The sequence below is a fragment of the Pteropus medius genome, unplaced genomic scaffold (assembly GCF_902729225.1).
Source record: "Pteropus medius unplaced genomic scaffold, Ma_sr-lr_union100, whole genome shotgun sequence".
Taxonomy (NCBI): Eukaryota; Metazoa; Chordata; class Mammalia; order Chiroptera; family Pteropodidae; genus Pteropus; species Pteropus medius.
In genome coordinates this window covers 20659866-20679509 of record NW_024342467.1, presented here as the reverse complement: position 1 = coordinate 20679509, position 19644 = coordinate 20659866, and the positions used below count along the sequence as shown (strand labels likewise).

Here is a 19644-nt window from a genome sequence, read left to right as displayed (position 1 = left end):
GAAGTGGAACCCGGGTGGCACTGCAGGTGCGGGGTGTATTCGTGGGGGGCAGGCGCGGGGGCCACGAGCGCACTGCGGGAGCGGGCGGCTGCCCCACTCTCGCTCAGGGGCTGGTGGACACCTGGGCGGTCGCCCCTCGTGGGCCGGGCGCGCGATCACGGGTGGTGGGCCGGGCGCTAAGCCACCCAGTCTGTTCGCAGCGGTGACCGCGGGGGCCGCTCCACGACCGAAACACTAGACCAAAGCACCGAGTGTTCATTGGGATTTTTAGCTCTCGGTTAACCCTTAACTCTGGGTTGTCGTGAGGGGTCAGCAGCCTTTGCTCGTGAAGGGCCAGGTACTAAGTATTTTTGGCTTTGTGGGCTGTAGGCAAAAGCCGCCGCAGGCGACATGAAAAATAGACGAGCCTGGCTGCGTTTCAATAAAACTTTCTCTATGGACGTTGACATGTGAATGTCATGTCATTTTCACGAGTCACAGCTTCTTCTTCTTTGGATTTAAATTTAAAAAATTAATTTTAAAATGTAAAAAAAAAAAATTAACCTTTTAAATTCACAACTGTACAAAAATTAGCAGTGGCCCCGGGCGCTGGTACTCTCTGGCTGAGAACAGTCCTCGGCATCTGGTACATGCCAGGTGTGTCAGCTGCCACGCTCATCGCTGTCACCGCCTTCTCTGCGCTAGGCCCTGGGGGAGGTGGGGTGCTGGAGCAGCCCCTGCGCCCCTCTCATCCGCTGCAAGTTCATGTGCAGCAGCTACAGCTTGCTCAGCTCCGAGCTCCATCACATGAGAGGTTGTATCTCCCAGGCGGGTGGCGGGCCCCTCACCGGAGGCCGTGTGGAACGCGATGCCGGCCTCAGAGGGAAGGGAACCGGCTTCGTGCTTGATCAGCTCGGTCTGCGGAATCTCGAGTGACAACAGAACATTTCTGTGTCCTTCGGTGGAACTTTTAGCCTGTGTCCTTCCTAGGGATGGATGAGAAAAGGAGAAGCCGCTGTGAGTGGCTGGGGCTCAAGCACCTCCTGTTTTAAAGTCACAAGATGTAGGAGAAAGGGGGGGTTTTAGAAGTGGTTAAATGAAAAAGAAAGAAAAAGAAAAGAAAAAAGAAAAAAAGGAACCAGGGTTAAGGGAAGAGAGAATAGGTGCCAGCATGAGCCACCGTGCCTGGGTTATTCAGAATCCTGGATGAGCTCAGCTCAGTAGAAAAACTACAGATATCTTTATAATCTTGACAGCATCATTTTATCATTCACGAAGGCTTATTTTAAACCATAACCAGCTTCATTTTAAAGGGAGCTTATTCTCAAGGCACTTTTTAATTGAGTCTTTATGGTAATTCTTTGTATTGGCTGTTGAATCAACACACCAGACAAACAGTGCTCAAGCTCATCCTTCTATTCAGTAACTGCTTCTTCAAGATAACGAAGTGAGGGCAAACCCAGATTTTCATGAATTCTACACATGGCGGTACATGGCCTTTTCTGACCTTTTAAGAGTAATTTTTAAAAGGACATGATTTTTAACCTAAGAAAATTCACCTTAAATCCAAAGTTTTAGTGTGAGATCTTCCATTGTGTGCGCATGTGAAGTTATTTATGAGTGTGTGTGTGCGTGTGCGTGTGTGTGTGCGTGTGCACGTGTGCGTGTGCGTGTGTGCGTGCATACTTCAAAGCTGTATCGTGAAGCCTCCTAACTCACTTCTGAGACAGAGGCTTCTAGACGGCAAGTACGGTTTTGCTTTAAACTCACCTTTGGATGAAATTTATCGCGTCTGCCCTGCACGGTAGCAGCCCCCCGAAAGGCTGTGGACTCGCCTAGGTGGCAGATCATTCTCCGGGAGGGGGTGCCCTTGGTGAGGGTGGGATGGTCCCAGAGCTGAGGCGAATCAGAAGTGTTACCCCCAAAATTACTTGTGGGATGACTCATCCAGAGAAAACAGAGCCTGGTCAAAGGCCACCGGTAGCAGGTGGGCGAACAGAATTAGAGAAGCTGGCAGCAGTGTCCGGCCTGGCAGAGACCAGGGCACGCAGCCGAGGGAGGTACCGTGGGGAGAGGGGCGGATTAGAATCTGTTGGCCTGAACCCTTCTTGTCTTTCTGGATGTTTCTTTCATGCCGCTCTCATGTGCTTTCCCTAAAAGAATCAAATTTTAATGATGAGGACCTGGGCGCTCATGAATTATTCGTAAGCCAGGTTTCTTACCCTTCTATGTTCTGAGATGCTTTTTTTTTTTTTTTTTTAACTTTAAGATTTTGCATTTCTCTGATTAAACTGTTCCTTGCTAAAGAGGCCCATCTTCCTATTCTCCAAAGACCTTTTGAACCTCGGTAGGAAAAGAAGCTACAGGATTGAAGCGGTGGCTCTGCCACTTACTAGCTGTGACCTTGCACAGGTCACAAGTTCTGACCTCGTCTGCAGGAATAGAAGAGCGTGTACCTCATACTCACACTCACCTCACCAGGTGATTGGGAGGATTCAATGAAGTCACGTGTCTGGAGTGCCCGGCGAGACGGCCACCGGTACCTGTCCCACTGGGCCACGGTGGTTTTTCTGCCCTTCAGCATATTTACCAACTTTGCCACCCTTGGCTCAAACTTGATAGGACGCCTTCTCTGTCTTCATCCAAGCTGTTGATTTTTGTTGAAGTCAATGGAGAAAGACCAATGCCAGAATCCAAAGATTTCTAAAGGCTACTTTTAGGACTCTGTGGAACACTGATCTACACGGCGGGGCCACAAAGTCAGATGCGGTCAGGAGCCTTCCTATGTAAATGTGCTAAGAAGCCAGACGAGAGAGTGGTGGGCTCATGTCAGCTCAGCTTGTTCAAACTAGAGCCACATTTCAATAAAAGTCACTGCCCAACCAGACGCTTGAGACAGGAAATCAGGGTTCCACGCCACCAGCTGCTGAGCACAGAGTCTTAACACACTCTCGTGTTGAGTGCCTGTGGCTTTAGATCAGTGGTTTCTCAAACTGTGGTTCAGAGGCCACCAGCAGCATCTAGAAACTTGTTTGAAAGCAAATTCTGTGTCCTCAGCCCAGATCTACTGAATCAGAAACTCTGGAATGGGGTTGGTTCTCAACCACAGAATTTCTCATTCACTGCTTTGGGGTACAGCCTGGATGTCAGGATTTTTCGGGGCTCCCCCGGGGGATCTACAGGTGCACCCGAGGTTGATAACTGCTGGTCCAGGGAGCCTGCAGAAACGGCTGCACCCTCGCTTCTCCTGGGCGGAGAGGTGGGGAGTGGGAAGCGTGTGTAGCTTCACAGAGCTCCCTAGGGATCTGCCTGCCCCTGGAGGACGTGACCTTAAACTGCCAGCCTCAGGAAATACCCTTGATAGGGCTGTTCTCAGACCGAATGAATATTCACTCAGTGCGATTTGTTTTAAAGGTTGCTTTTAATGCTGTATTTGTTCAGCAAATGTAGGCACTCATATAGCACAGATATCACCTCCTAAATTCTCAAAGGCTTTCCCCCACGATATGCCACCTGGCAAGCATTATCGTAATCATCTCTTTATTATCATCCACACTAGTGAAGGACCAGCATGGCATTGGTAATTGAAAAACGCAGATCATTTACAAGTCATTCAGGCTTGTGCGGCACTGCTTCCCCAACCAGGACGCATCCAAGGGTAGAATATATTGACTGATTACAGTTTCCTGCCTTCCCTGTGGGGATGCTGATACATATTATTTTAGTCAGAAATTTGAGCAATAGGAGAAGTGAGAAGCTTCTAAATTATGATTCCTTTTTCTGAATGAAGGAGTCTGTTTTCTCAATGAGAGGCTAAAGCACAAAGCAGATCAACATTTGCACCTGGGAACCAGTGGATTTAAAGAATGGTGTAGTATAGGGGTCCCCAACCTGTCTGGTACCAGGGACTGGTGCTCCTATGAGAATCTGATGCCTAATGATCCGAGGCGGGGCTGAGGTGGCGATGCCAGCGCTGGGGAGCGGCTGCAGATACAGATGAAGCTTCTCTCGCTTGCCCATCGCCCACCTCCTGCTGTGTGGCCCGGTTCCTAACAGGCCATGGACCAGCACCAGTCCATGGCCCAGGGGTTGGAGACGCCTGGTATAGTAGGAGCTTCATGGGATTCAAGGAATCAGTGATCTGGATTCTAGATCTTATCCTGCTATTACCTGTGTTATTTGAGGTGAGCCATCCTAGCCAACCGTGGGTCTCAAAGGGTGGTCTGCAACCAGCAGCATCTGCAACACCTGGTAGATAAAGATACAGATGCCAAACCTCACCCAGCCCTCCTGAGTAATAGAGACTAACGCGCCCTCTGGGGGGTTCGGAGGCCTGCTCTAGTTTGAGCACCACTGCTTTCCACTGGGGACTCTGTTTTCTTGTCTGTAAAACAAGGCGACCAGCCTGCCCAGATTTTATTAGAGGTCTACTCCAGCTCTCCAGTGGCCTTGGTGTATGAGCCAGAATGGATTGAAAGATTCTCTGTCTTAAACTTTGAATATCCTCTTGTTTGTGTCATTGAAATAATTCAGCTAAAAAAACTAGAATGTGGGTAACAGAAGAGAAACGTCTCCAGGGACCCAATCCCCAAACCCCACATGGGGTGCCCTCCCATGATATAATAAACTGTGCTGTGTGCAGCTGGTTGGTACCATTTTCCCAAAGGGAAAAACGCTGGTGCTTCAGAAAGGGGCTGAGAGCTATCCGACATGATTCATGGAGCACGCTTCTGCAGGAGCTAACAAATGGCACCTCAGAAGGGTGTACAGGGGTACCCAGGCTTTGCAGTGAAACAAGGGAAAATCTCAAGCCATTTATCAGAGCTCACGCAGCTTCCATTTCAAGACAGGTGGAAAAAAAAATAACATGGAACAAGAAAAGAAAATAAATCTGTACCCAGAGCATCTCATAAATAAGAAAGGAGTGGGGGGAACCGTTGATCCTGCTGTGTTCTCGGAGTGTTTTTGTCTCTACGGAAAGCTTTTAAAATGTTTCAGCGTGTAATTCTTAGGAGTTTTCTGTTATCAACATCCGTGGTTGTAAATTATTTCACTGGCTATTAAAACCGAACAAGAAAAAGGAAACAATAATTTCAAGGAGAGAGGAGCTTGGAAAATGGTACCTGGAGTTGAGAGGGACGGAGGGAGGGAATAAGAACCAAGTTCACCCAAAAGATATTTTTTTCACCTAAGATGCAGTGATGCTTCCTAATTTAGGGCAAGTCTCAGAAAATCAAAGGCAATTTTCTCATTGGCTTCTGTATAGTGTAGGAGATTGTTTGTCACAGACAATAGAAATGGTTTGTTGAACACGGGAGAACTTTGGTCTGTTATGTCTGGGAGGGATAGAGAAACTCTCCCTTTCTTTGGAAAGGATGGACCGCAGGCCCATTTTGCCTGCAGGAGTCGTGCTGACCGATGCAAACCACAGCCACGGAGGGCCCGCACTGGACAGCTCCGTGAAATGCCCGGCAGTAGTTGATCAACTACTTGACACTAAAATCCTGGGTAAAAGTCTGACTCTGAGTTCAGATTCTGGTTCTGCCACATACGGTTCTAAAACCTCAGGCAAGCGACCCAAATGCTCAGTGTCTCAGTCTCCTTCTCTGTCAAAGACGGGTAATAATAGGACCCACTTTGTTGGAGTTTTATGAGGATTACAAGTTAGCATATGCAAGGTGATTTGCACAATGCCTGGCCGGCAGCAGGCATTATTTTATTGGGACTATTTGATAAATAGCTACATGTTTCTTTAAAAGAACCCTAAAAATAAACTACATTGTTTCTTAGCTGTAAGACCGTTTGAAAGCAGCAGTGCCCTACTGGGTACCTCCAATGTGTGCCTAAGGGGGGTGTGATTGACAGAAGGAGGCTTCTAGGGGACCCTGGGAGCACAGTGCAAACAAGACTGATGACTCTTGAGCTGTGGGGACTTCTCATTGGTCAGCTTTGCTAACCCATAGCTTTAGGGGGTTGTTCGAATCAGATTCAGAGAAACTAATTTTTGTCATTTGATTTCCTTTTTGCGCATTGATTTTTGGAGTAGACTCGTAGACCAACAGTAGAATTAGGTCTGAAATAAATGTCACGATTTTCTCTCTTAACATGTGGCACACTCTCCTTGTTGGCTCGACCCTGCTGGATAGCAGCTAATATTGATTAGCCTCTATTTTGCTTAAACTTTTCTCAGGTTATGCAAAATCTGAATGCCAGCTATACCAAAATAAATGCACTCAACTTATGAGCCGGGGGTAATGTTATCTGTTATACAGTTTCCTCATCAATAAACTGGGGACAACATTAGTGCCCAGTGCCTGTGTACTAGATGAGATGATGCATGTCAATCACACTGGTGCTTGCCCCCGGGACGTGCTCAGCAAATACTAACTTTTCTTATGTTACTCGTGTTCATGAAAATCTAATATCGAAGTTAAAGTAATCTATGCGTAATGGGAGAAGTCCCACCCTTCTCTTCTAAAGAACTAAAAAATATGATAAAATCTTTCATGGCAAGTTACCTTTTAGATGAAATCTCAGATTATTTGCAGCATTTCGGATTTACTCCCACTATGGAATACAAACCTGGCTCTCTTACTCCAATGAGTATCAGATTCAAGTCGAACTGTTCTGTATTCGATGTGTCCAGTGATTTTCATTTTTGTTACAATTATATTTATTTTATGTGATGTCTCTCTCTTCTAACTGGTGTTTAAAAAAAAAACCTTTTCAACATCCTAATAAATAAATCAGGATAGAATGTCCAAATAAAAATTTGAAGTCACTGCAGTGACCCGACCTGGGGCAGAGATGCGGAAGGGGACGCTCTCGGGCCGGTGGCTTCGTGACCAGTAGGCAGCGCCACCGCCCTCTAATTGTTTTCTACGTTAGCTCATACATAGTTTTTCGAATCAGCACGGAAAAGACAGTTTAGATGTACTCTTAAACAATGACAAAAGTGTGGGTTGTTTGAACCTTGAAAAAATTGCAGTTAACCAAAATGTCCCTGGCAGGTCAGAGATTTGGAATGTTTATTCAGATGTATTCAGGAACAAAACAAAAATAGGTAGTTTCATATAAATTACTAGATTATGAGGTGAAAGCTTTTTTTCTGCAATAGCTCTTTATAATGTCTTTTTCATTTCTTAAACCAACTGCCTTTAAATCATTTACCATTTAGATGTGAATTTTCAAGATAGATTTTAGTGATCATTTTGACAATTAACAATGGAGAGTTAGGTTTGCTGCCCTGAACAGGTCTTGCGGTGTTTACTGGGTGACCCTGAGCATATGGAGAATCTGCTGGGTGGATTTGTCACTACTATCTAGTCTTCCTGGTTCTCGGCACTGTGTGTGGGGACCACACGGCCAGAACACTTCCCGAGTAGGCAGATATCAGGGCCCCGTGGACATCTGGATTTGATCAAGTGTCTGCGTCCAAAGGCCTGGAGACTGTCACTCTGGACAGTTCATGGAGCCCATGGGCAGGGTGGCCATGCCGAACCCTCCCACTTGAAGACGAGAAAGTCGAGGCAGAAAAGCACTGGCAGAGACGTGGCTCCAGCCCGGGTCTCTGTCCCCAGACGTCGCTGGCTCCTCTGCGGCACCGCCGTCAGAGGCAGGGCTTGGACGTTCTCCTTCAGCGTCACACATCTAAGAGTAAAATCCTATATTCTGACCTTCAGCCGAGGTTCCTAACCCCAGGTACAAAAGCTGGTCTGGCGGCACCTGTAAAGAAGCCCCCACTGCCACCTCCGCAAGTGTACTTGGAGACAGAAAATGTCCTACTCGATTACTTGGAGTTGGTCTTGTGATGCTTTGGTCTTGAGGCAGGAACCAGAGGGTGAAGTGTGCTGAAGAATTAACCCGATCGAATGTTTTGTTTTAATCACAGAACCACGTCAACCCCGCCATGGACTTTACCCAGACCCCTCCTGGAATGCTAGCGCTGGACAACATGCTGTACTTCGCCAAGCACCACCAGGATGCCTACATCCGGGTAAGCACGCGGCCCCTTCCGGCCAGCCACTGTGGGTTTCCCGCCAAATCCGAAGTTCCAGCTTACAGGCTTTAGCTTTAGATGACTGGCCCAAGATTTTTGGCTTTCGTGACTCAGTAAAGTAAAAATGAAAATAAAACGAAATCAATCAGGGGCCCTGAAATAAAGATTTTAAGCCTGCAAGTACTTTTCATATGATTACATATTAAAAATAAAGAGAAATATTAGAAAAAATATTTTACATGGCTCAATATTTAATTATGATAAAAACTCCTAGGCTTAAATGACAAGGAAGAAAAGTGAACTGTCTCCCAAAACGTGCAGGATTCCAACTCAGTGGAAACCCTCAGGCTTATCCGACTTCTGGAGAAGGGGTCCAGGACCCTCTCTGGCTGCGCTTCTGCTCAGTATAACGCTGGAGATACAGCGGGACACACAGACGGAGAAGAAGGGCGGGGAGGAGCGGGGAGGGAAGAGAAGTTCCTTCTCTCATTTCATAACGGACCAGGGGACTCCTGCTACCGAAGCAGATCCTTCGCGGGTGGGACAGAGGAGAATGGAAGACGCCACCCGCTGACCGGGCAGGTGCGGGAAGACCGAGGGTGAGTGAGGGAGAGCAGAGAGACAGAGGCGGCACCGTGGGGCTGCTTCACTGCGGTTCCTGGGTTTGTACTGACACCTGTCACCTGTCCTCAGGGAGAACAGGCCAGATTCAGTTGGGGTGAGGGATACCGATCCGAGATCGAGATAGGGGAGGATATGGATAAATGGAACAAGGGAATTGATGAGCGGTTGAAAGGATGGCTAGATCTCGGCTGACAAGATAGTCAATGAATAAACTGTGTAACACAGGAAGAGCAAGGCCGAAATCAGAATAAGAGAAGAGTCTGTTACTCTTACGTTTTCCGCTGGATCCCTTTTGGTGGCACTGGCTCTCCGGAGACTGGGGTTTGAGACCCGGCACTGTTCTCTAGTGATGGGAGATGTGGGTAATCGCTTTTTATCTGGACCAAAGTTTTTTCTCTAAACAAGGGAGCAGGATCCACCCCAGGGGTGGGGTGGGGAGGATGGTGTTAGAAATATGTGGATGTGTGTTCCTTTCGTAGTCACCATGCCCAGTGGGGTGCTACTGGCCAAAACCTGTCATACATGGGACAGTCTACGCAGGGAAAAATTGTCCTGCCCACTAATGACCTCCTTGAAAAAGTCATGCCAGGTCTCTGGGTTCCCTGTAGGTGCCGTATTTTGGCTTTAGGTGTTTTTCTATATAGGTAATTGGATAATCTTTGACTTATGCCAAAATGTTATTTGTAATATTTAATATTTAATATATAAAGAATTTTATGCATTTCTCTGAAAGGTGTGGGATAAGATGCTTGGTAAGAAATGCAGTCTTCAGTAAGAAAATTATTTTCTTTTTTCCAGTTTTATTGAGAAATAATTGATATACATCACTGTATACGTTTAAGGCATACAGCGTGATGGTTCGATTTATATACGTTGTGAAGAAAAATTTTTTTTCCCATAAAAGTTTCATTTGGCTTATAATATGCACGTATTTATTATACAGATTGCTTTTTTCAGGATTGTCATCTGCTCTCACAGTAGTAAATTAATATTTCTGAGATGCCATGTAGAATAGCCTTGGAGAGTTGCGTGTGGAAAGAAGCAGCAACGTAGAAATTGAATTTAGCTCTAATGATTAATGTTTGTGGATGACTGTTTCTTACATTAGAGCCCACTGATGCTTTCTGTATTGTTAATTACCTAAGAAGCATATGTCTTATGAAAAGGAATTCAATGTTTTAAGCTCATTTTCCTCAGTGCATTCTCTAAACTGTTATAAGTTGATACCATGGAAACCTGACAGAACTTTACATCTAACAGGGACTTGAAAGAAAAACCTATCTGTAAAGAAAAATGCGGTCCTCTTTGTCCACACGCACTTTTTCTTTTCGGCTGGATATTCCTATAACTATGGGGCCTGTTATTTTCTCAAGAGTGTCCCTTTCCTGGTGTTTTCTGTGTCCCGTCTGACTGGATCTGACTGGGTGGAAAGCTGAAGCTCTTTCCACGAGCGGACGGGCTTTCGGGATCGTATACAGGGTCTGAGGCATTCTGCAAGGAGGTTTTGGGGTGACTCTGAAAGCAGATGTCCCGGTGCTGTGACATAGTGACATACACAGTGAATACAGTCCTTGCAGACAGCTAGTTAAATGTCTGTTTATGAGCCGAATGGTCTTTTCTGAAACATAAAAATGTTTATTTTTTTTTTTAAGTTTATATTTTGATATAATTTGCTCTCTTTTGGGCCAGGTCAAGCTCCTGTCCGAATGTAGATATTTATTTATCATTTGTGTTTTTCATTGAGTAACACTTAGTCTGTACCTGAGGGTCGCCTCCCCGTTCACTTCGTCAGTCAGATCCGGGGTCGAGGTCTTTAAAAGGGGTCGTCACACACACACATACACATAGGCACACGCACGTGCACACACGCACGCACACCGGTGTTCCCTCTTCACCCTCGAGGCCGCCTCCACTGATGTGCTACCTCGAACGCTGTGTGTCCGTATTTCTCCAAGTTGTCCTGTCGCCTCTTGTTCTAAGTCACCTGTCATTCACTTTTCCACGCCTCGCACCAAGGCTCCCGTCCATCACTTTCCAGAAGCTGTTCCCCGGCCAGATGCAGGGCAGCCCCTTCCTCCTCCATCTCAACTGCTCTCCCACTGACACGGGACACCGTTCGCCAGGCCCTGTTCCCCCTCGGCGGGCAGCCAGTGCTGTCCGTCCAGGTCACTCGTCGGCCGTCTCTCAGTCTCGCCGGTGGCTTTCTCGGCCTCCGCCTACGCATCAAAGGAACGAGATCCCCAGATCTCGGTCTGCGTGCCTTTCTTCTTCGTCGTTCAGGCTGCACGTGTTTGCCGAGTAACTATCAAGTATCTATTAGCGAGCCAACTGACGGGGATTCCCCAAGGACGAGTCACTCATGAGTCTCGTCATTGAGGAGTTCAGTCTAGAAATGGAGAGGAGGGGTCGGGTGCAGTGAAGGGATACGTATCAGGCACTTTCCAAGTCACTTGGAATCGATTTTGATCAGTAGGGGGGACACTGGGGACACAGAGGAGGGTCACCAATACGGATGCGGAGGTCAGGCCAGGAAGCCATCCTAGAGGAATGGTATGTCCACAGAGGTCTGTCACGTAGTACTAGTTAATGGGGTTCCGGGAAGGGGGTATGGGAAGCGCTGCAGGCAGAAGGAAATGGTGAGCCAAGGCATTAAAGGCGCATGCTTCGTTCAGGGAACCAGAAACATATTGTGTGGCCAAAGCAGGGAGGGATGAATAGGGTCACTGAGGCAGATGTAGGCTGGCTCGTTAGGAACTTTTAGGCTGCACAGAAAAATCACTCTCCTGCCAGGAAACAAATGTGATAAATTGAGACGAGTAGCAAAAATGAAATTTGGGAAATTATAGAGAAATGGTGGTAGCCTGAACTAGGGCATTGGCTGTGTCACTGGGGAGAAGCAGTTTGAATGAATTGTCTTGGGCTGAAATAAACTGGACTTTCTCTGAGGAAGAAAGAGGAAGATGACAGGCTTGAGCCATCGGTGGATGGTGGTATCATTCGCGAAACACTGGGGTCTGGAAAAGGGGATCCATTTGGGGACATCCAGACCCTTCTATGCATGTGGGACCTCTGTGCAGGTGGACGTATCTAGTGGCCGTAGATATGGGCAGCAGAGCTCGAACCCGTGGAGACAGCACATTCTGTATAGTCCACATCCTTAAACTTTTCATTCCCTCTAATCTGCTCATGGGGACTGTTACATTATCTTCACCACCTCCCTGCTGAAGCTTGGTGCGTCTGAACCCGCCTTCCCTGCCAGCTGCTAGGATGGTCTTTCTCAACAGAGATCAGAACGTTTCAGGGACCACCCCAGCCCACAGGCTCACCTCTTGTGGTACCTGGCACAGAATGAATTTTAACAATTTCTTGTTAATTAAGTGATTAAAGAGTTTCTTTAGTTTTTGTTTAAATGATCTCTTGCCAATGATCAATTCATGTTTTATCGTCCAAGTATGACCTACATTCTCTTAATAGTTTTATGGAGGTATATTGTTAACAATGAATTTTCTGATGAGAAGCTGGTTTCTCATGTTGTCTTTGAATAAATTCTGTCTCTGTGTACTCATGACAGCAGTGGATATAACTGAATCACCCCACACTAGGATGGGCATGGAACACCAGGAGGCGTCGCAAATCTGACCCCTCCACCATTCCTGGAGAAAAATCTGGGGTCATTACGTAAGGTCAGACTTGTAGGTCTTATCATGGCTTTTACTTTTTCTACAGTTGCTTCACTCCCCAGCTCTCCCCACCAAGGCTCTCTCTGTGAGTGGAGGGCAGTGCGTGGCTCACTCCCGTGGTCCGGTTGTCACTATTTCACAGACAGGGCGATGGCACAGAGCTGAGCGTGTTGTATGTAATTGTTTGCTTTTTCGTTTTGCTTTTTTCCTCCCTCTTTCTGGAATGACAAGCTGAATGGCTTCATTGGAAATGAAGCCTTTGGACATAGAATATGTATTCTTGGTGTATTTGATTATTCACTGGGACTACCGAGAAACCCAAATAACTTGGTTTTCATTTGGTTCGAGACTCGTGCTGGCTCTCGTGGGAGCCACGTTTCAGCCAGAGAGTGGAGAGTAATGACAAGGAGACCTAAGGTTCCCAAACACGTGATGGCCGGAGGAAGGGGGATCATGAAAAATACTTAGGAAGAATGCTGCCATTAAAGCGAAGAGCGGTTTTAAGATGAAGTCAGTTCTTCGTGGTAATATTCGCTGTCCCATTTGATCAGAAAAGATGAACGCCTAGTGCGGGTTGGGTAACGTACATGAAGTGTTCTGTAGATCAGCTCAGTTTTCAAGAAAAGCCTATGAAATAAGCATTGTTATTACCATTCTATAGATTCAGGAACCAGCACTCAGAGAGGTACAGAGAGTCCCACTCGGTCAAACGGCCAGTGGACAAGTGGAATTTGGACCAACGTCTTTGACCTTGAAATCTCAGGCTCTTTCCAGTCTGCAGCATCCTGTCCCTGGACTTGGAGTGTGATGGACAAAACAGGTCTCTCTTTTTGACGTCGAGGGAAAGGAGACAGAATCAAAGAGGAATGACTAGGACAGGGGACCGTCAAACAGATGTTTGTGTTCGGCTAAGATCTTCCTCAATGTGGCATGAGAAGTCATTCTTAAAAGTCAGAGAGGCAGACCTTCCCCTTCCATCTTATTAAAACTTTATATGCAATACCACATCGTCTTAATTAGATTGCAAGCTCTTTGAAAACGAAGGCTGTCTTTTTCCTACACAGCACCAAATTGCGAAACGTTTCGTTGACACTGAAATGATGAGGGATGAATGAGCCTGGTGAGGGTATCGCTGCAAGGCTTTCTGGATTCCCGATGTGGTCATGGGTCCAGACTCGTGACATGAGAACAACATGCGGAAGTTATTTCAGACCAGGGGAGGTTCGGAATGGACTGTCCGTCATCTGGCCCCTTCTTGGCATTACAGCCAGAAATGTGCTGTGTATAATCCCAGACCCTAAAAAACGTCAGATACGCTATTTAAGTGTGCAACGATAGCCAAATGCATGCAAATGAGATAGTTCCATGATTGTTTCTATCTTTTTCAGAGGAAAAATAAATGCACGCAGAAAACAAGATTCATCTTTTTAGATGCTAAAATGCATCTAAGGAAGAGAAATCCCTTTCACCAGTCACATTTATTCATTTACTGACTCATTCAGAACAGATGATGGAACGCCTTCCATCAGCCAGGCCGGGGCCGTGCACAGCGAGTGTGTGTGGCGGCCAGCAAGGCCGGGCCTAGTTCTTAGGTACCAGGAAGAAAAACAGCCAATGAAAGAAGAGAGTAGGGTATTTTTTTTTTTTTAATTTTGTTCTACCCCACCCCCACTTTGGGTTGTTCTTGTTAACTTCTAGATTTTTAGGTGTGACTTATTCTGGACATATCTGTCGAGTCATATAAACTTTACTTCTTCGCAGTTCTCCACAGTGTATTGAGCAGGTAAACGTTTTACCGTTTTGTGAATCATCATCATTTTTAACTATAATCAGAATCACTTAGGACTTGCTTCCTTTCCCAGAGACCTAATTTTAAACAATGGCACTACTTTTTAGAAAAGTATTCTGGTGTGGGATCAATATGGAATAGAACAAACCTGACCTCTCTCACATGGGTCTCCTCTTTCTTTGGGTGATATTGTGTCATGAACAAAATGTATTTTTAATGAGGCTATTCCCCAGCTAACTATAGCATTTATAAAACGATGAGGCTTCTGGAAATTCCTTGTTCTTACGGGCCCTGCAGTTCTTGCCTCAACATCCCTCATAATTTATGATGAACGTTTCATCCAGCCTGAAAATCTTTGCACATTGGGTGACTGTGATAGAAAATAATGAATTTCCTAAGAGGAGAAAAATAGAAATCCCTTTTAAAATAAGATTAATTACAATGTTTTTGTACAGTCGTGTGCCAGAGCACACGCTTGCTTCCAGTATTATACCAAGTCAGAGCAAATATTTATAATACATCGAATAAGGTAAAGTATGGGAAGAGATGGCTATTTGTACCTAAGAATCATTTGCTTGCGGTTCTTTCATTATTGCCATTTTTTAAAAGATGAAAAGTTTAAAGCGCGTGTGCTTTATTTCAAACCCTTTCAATGAACTCTTCCTCCTCGTGATGCATACAGAGTAAACAACACTTTAAAAAATCGTTGGGAGGAATATTGGTCTAGACCCTAACTCACGAGGGACGTGGGAGGCCTGGGCTTGAGCCTGTGCAGAGAGGAAGACGCGATGGGATGACCCAGCCCGGGAAACGCCGCCGTCTTTGAAGCCTTTACATATTTTGAGTACTTAACGCATTATGTGTCATCTTTCCGTCAATGCACCTAGCGATGGGGAGATAAGATAGTCTTCTGACCGTGTTCTTCCAGTTCGTAGATCTCTGTCCATCGAGGTGTACCTCAAGTTCAAAGCCATTTTGGGGAAACTCTTTTTAACTTCTCTCTCCTGTGTCAGGGGGCATAAATGTAATGATCTCGTAGCGCTCTGCGAGATAACGACTATGCTAAGCACATTCAATAGTTTCTCACCACAGCCCTGCAACGTCAGCGCTGTTTTATTTCCATTTTACAGATGAGGAAACTGGCACACAGAGAGGTTAGGTGGTTTGCCCGAGATCACACAGCTGAGGGAGTGCCAGAGCTGAATTCAAAACTGAGTAGTCTGCTTCCAGTGTTCATAGCCTGCGCCTTCGGCGGTTTGTAGATTCATATAGGGATGGCAGCCACCATTCAGATGAGTCCTGTGGATGTGTTTGGCCCACCTGGCACAGTATTTTTAAAGGCAAGATGATGGACTTGCTGAGGGCTGGACTTGCTGGAGGCCGGGCACACACTCCATCTCCAAACCACCACTATTGGAGAGTGTCTGGCTGCTTCGTGCGTTCTCATGATCTGCCTGGTACTTGAAAGACTTGAGTTAGTGGCCACAGATACTGGTGGTGTGCAGTGACCTCTGTGAAGTTCTGAATGCGTCGTCAGCACACAGTCGATGCTCAGACGGTTTCGATTGCCTTTCCCCTTACCCATTTCATGATCAATTAATGTCCCACCTCCTGGGGGGGGTTCACATTTACATGTTTAATGTTGATTGTCACTCCATCCTTGGTGTCAACTCCTGGAGAGCAGGTGCTCCATCTTGTGCTCTGTATTTATTCTCTTGCTGAGAATAGAGGACTTTAATTTCAACCTCCCAAGAGTAGGGAAAAGGAATAAGCATGCGTTTCAAATTCTCCAGTTGTACATTTTAAAGGAAAAAAAAAAGCCATCAGATCGTATTATAAATACACTGGGCCAGTGTGCTCGGGGCTCTACACACAGTCTGCCCTCCACACTGTATGTCAGGCCACACGTGGGCCCCCTTGCCGCCCTCCAGCCTGCATTTAAAGGGAACAGGAGCCAAATATCCTATATGCACTGAGGCTTTAAAATAAATTAAGGAATTTTTAACATTTCGAGAGGGAAATTGGCAGTTTCCTAAGCGATGTAATTACAGGACAGTGTGTAATGTGTAATTAAACTTAACTATGAAGCAAATGATTGGAACAAAGCTTGGTGGCACATCATTTTTTTGTTCCCATGGTGCTGACAGATCCTCCCCTCCCCTTGTCCCTGAAATGGCTTCGCAGCAATTGCTCTTAATTTTCTTTTTTTTTTTTTTAATGAAATTATATGTTGCCAGTTAAACACAAGTTCTGTGTAAAGGAGCCTTTTTTTGTTTGAGTGACATATTCCTTCTAGGTGATCTGGAGCACAGAATCAATTTAGAATAACAGGGACCTCAAGGCACAGCCTCGCTGGGACTTTAAAATGACTCTTTGTCTAATGATTCCTTTAAATACTTCATCCCTCGCTTTTATTTTTATTCTTTCTTTGACCAAGGTCCACAGTTTGGAGGCTTGTTTTTATGTACAGTTTTTTTTTTTCATGTGTTAAAAATAGTGGCATTAATTTTGTTGATTGTGGCCATCCGCGCTGTTACTGGCAGACCATCGGGACCCCTTGAGAGTATGAATACATGTGATTAGATTTCCTAATTGCGCTGGGCGCACAATTTCTGGCTCCGCAGCCAAGGGTCTGAATGGAGCATTTCAGGCCTCAGGATGAGCTCAGCGTTCTTCATGAGCTTGGTTTCGTCTCAGAAGACCCCTCGTCTGATGGGGGCGGGTCTCATGTACGTCGATGACTCTGGATCCAGCGCTGTGCGCTGTGTGTTCCCGACCCCCGATTTTGGTACTGGATTCGGTTCCTGAAATCTAAAGCAGGCCTCGACATGGCAGTGATCCATTTCGTTCTGCTTTGCTCTCAGCCCGAGCTGGATGTGAGGTCCAGAATTTTTACTTAGCAGTACCTGAAGGTTTTTCTGATTTTGTTTTGTTTTTTAAATATTAAAAACACGGTGAGACTTTAAAACACAGTGATAGATTGCTTGAGGAAAAAAAAAAAGCAAAAATAAGCTGGCAATGAACTATATGCAGTTGACACACCACCACTCGAAGCCAGTATGAATTTCAAGGTCAGAGACCACAGACAGCCTCACGTATGGGTGACACTCACTCGAGTGCCCGTGATGCCGTTCGCCAACAGCCACCACCCTGTCTGTCTTCGACCCGGAGATGTCTTCTCATTCTTTCTCCAAGCTGGTTCCCTCCCAGTTCACACTGTCCATTTCTATGTCTCGCTGCGTTAGTCGGACAAGTAAATATTTATCGCGTACGTGCTCTGCGACCAGCTGCCTCTCGTCTGCCATCATCGATCAGGCTTCCACCTTTAATTATGCATTTTCAGCCTCGCCGTGCAGAGCTCGGTCGTTGCCGCGCTAAGGGTTTGCTGCTGCTTTTCCCCTTTCTGCTCTAATTGCAGTTGTACGTTTTCGTTGGATGGGATGTATTGGGTAACAATAACCGAGATAAGGAGGCCTTTAGCGTGAGGTTTTGTGTTTATGCAGCTAGGAATTGGCTTGTGTTCACGGTCTGCGGTGGAGGCAGGTGTCAGAGGCTGCGATGTCCTCTGGCATCCTTGTCATGGTCTCTTCTGTTGTCTCCGTGTTTCCCTAGAAACTCCTTCTTCAATAGGGTCTGCGGCTTGTAGGTCTTTAACTGTGATCCCCTCTTATTATACAAGAGTCCTATTTATGTGACAGAAAGCGTGGGTGCAGGAAGCTTCCTGTGTCCTGTGGTTGGGTCTTGGTCTTTTAATGAGCCTGTGCCCTTCTCAAGTTCTTCTCAGCTAAACATGGCTGGGCTTGGGCATTTTTCTTCCCCGGGGTTGGTCAAGCTCTGGTGAAATTTAGGTAGTTTAGGTTCCAGTAAAATAGTTTCTCTTGAGGACAGGCCACGATCGAAGAGAACGAAAGCTCTGTAATTATTCTAACATGGTCACTTCTCCCTCCCCCGGATCAAAGCGAGAGACGCTCTTTCTCTGACGCTCACCCGGAGAAGGGGCAGGGCTCCGGGACCTGTTCCTTGTGAAAGGTAAACACCCCCCTAAGGCTGGGTCTCCAGCAGCCGTTACCTCTTGAGCTAGTGCATGTCGAATCTCTAGCAATTAGTCAGTTACCATTTCAGTATTTCTATCAGGCTCTAGCAGTGCCTTCTAAACGCAGTGAGTTGTGATCCTCTGTGTTTTTCCTGTTTCTCGGGGTTTGAGGGTGACAGTTTGCCGAGTGACGATCTCAATTTCCTGTTGGGAGTAAGGAGAGGTGTTGATTTTCAGTTCGTTCAGCTTTTTTCTTGCTGTAAGTGTGGGAGTGACAATTTCCAAGCTTTTTACATGTCAACCGGAAACCGGAAGTTCCCTCCTTGACTTTTTCGTAGGAAAAATATCAAAACCACATTTGAACTCTAAAGAGTAGCTGCTAGGTTTGTCCCATCGCTGGACATTCCTGTGCTCGATTGCTATTTTGTTACAAATATCCTTCTAGCAATGGGTCCACTTTCTTCAGGAGCTAAGCTTGGCTAAAATGACACAGAACTTTGTTGTTTAAGCGTTTCATGGCACTGAATAGGGGTTACCTTGATGGACCCCCAGTGACCCTAGAATCTCTTGTTTAGTGAATACCTCTTTATTTCATCAAGAAGACTCAGTGACCATCAGACCTTCATCACATCCTGTCCACTCTGCCCACAAAACATCTGCAAACACCACCCTCGTCCCCTTTAACCTTTACAATAATCCAGTGCATTAAACATCTCTCTTGTGACGTCACAGTGGTCTCCTGCTCGGTTCCACCTGCTTCTGTTCTTTTCCCTCTTGTCTGTTGTCATCACAGTGGCCAGAATATCAGGAAGCTAGAATGATCCTTTTAAAAGTCGGTCTCGTCATGTCCCTGCTCTGCTCAAAATTCTCCGATGACTCTCACCTCGGTCAGAGTGAAATCCAGACTCATTGCCATGGCCCCCACGGCTCTCTAATAGTCTGTTGCTCTGTCTTTACGTCTGTCTGTGCTTCTCTCCCTCAGTTCTACTCACGGAGACCTCCTTTGTATTAGTTCGCTAGCGCTGCCCTAACAGAATACCACAGATTGGCTGGCTTAGACAATAGAACTTTATTTTCTCTGAAGTTCTGGAGACCAAAGTGCCATCAGTACTGTTTGGCCTGAGGCCCCCCCCCCCCTTGGCTTGCAGACAACCGCCTTCTTGCTATGTCCTCACATGGTTGTCCTGATGTGCAGTCACATCTCTGTGTCTCTTCTCGTGAGGCCGTGTTGGCTTAGGGCTCCACTCTAATGGCCTCACTTTAACTTAGTTGGCTTTTTAGAGTCTCTGTCACCCAATATTGTCACTTTCTTAGCTACCAATGGTTAGACCTTTAACATATGAATTTGGTGGGGAGGCAGATGCAGTTCAGTTCATAGGATCCTTGCTGGCCTTTGACATACCAGGTACACTCCAGCCTCTGGGCCTTGTACTTGCTGCTTCCTCTCCGGGGAATCTGTTCTCCAGTTAGCTATGTGGCTCCCTCTGTCACTTCCTCAGAGTGGCCTTGCTTCACCAACAAATATAAGGTGGTAATTCCA

The 19644-nt window shown here is 46.2% G+C and overlaps 1 protein-coding gene across 3 annotated transcripts in view; it reads left to right on the top strand.

Moving 5' to 3' along the window:
• The window catches only part of ELMO1 (engulfment and cell motility 1), a 455772-nt gene that overhangs the window by 217251 nt on the left and 218877 nt on the right, over window positions 1–19644 (top strand). For all 3 annotated transcript variants that reach the window (XM_039862767.1, XM_039862765.1, XM_039862766.1), the window contains exon 14: window positions 7871–7975. In XM_039862767.1, coding sequence (XP_039718701.1) covers window positions 7871–7975 — 105 coding nt within the window. The remainder of the gene's footprint in view (window positions 1–7870; window positions 7976–19644) is intronic.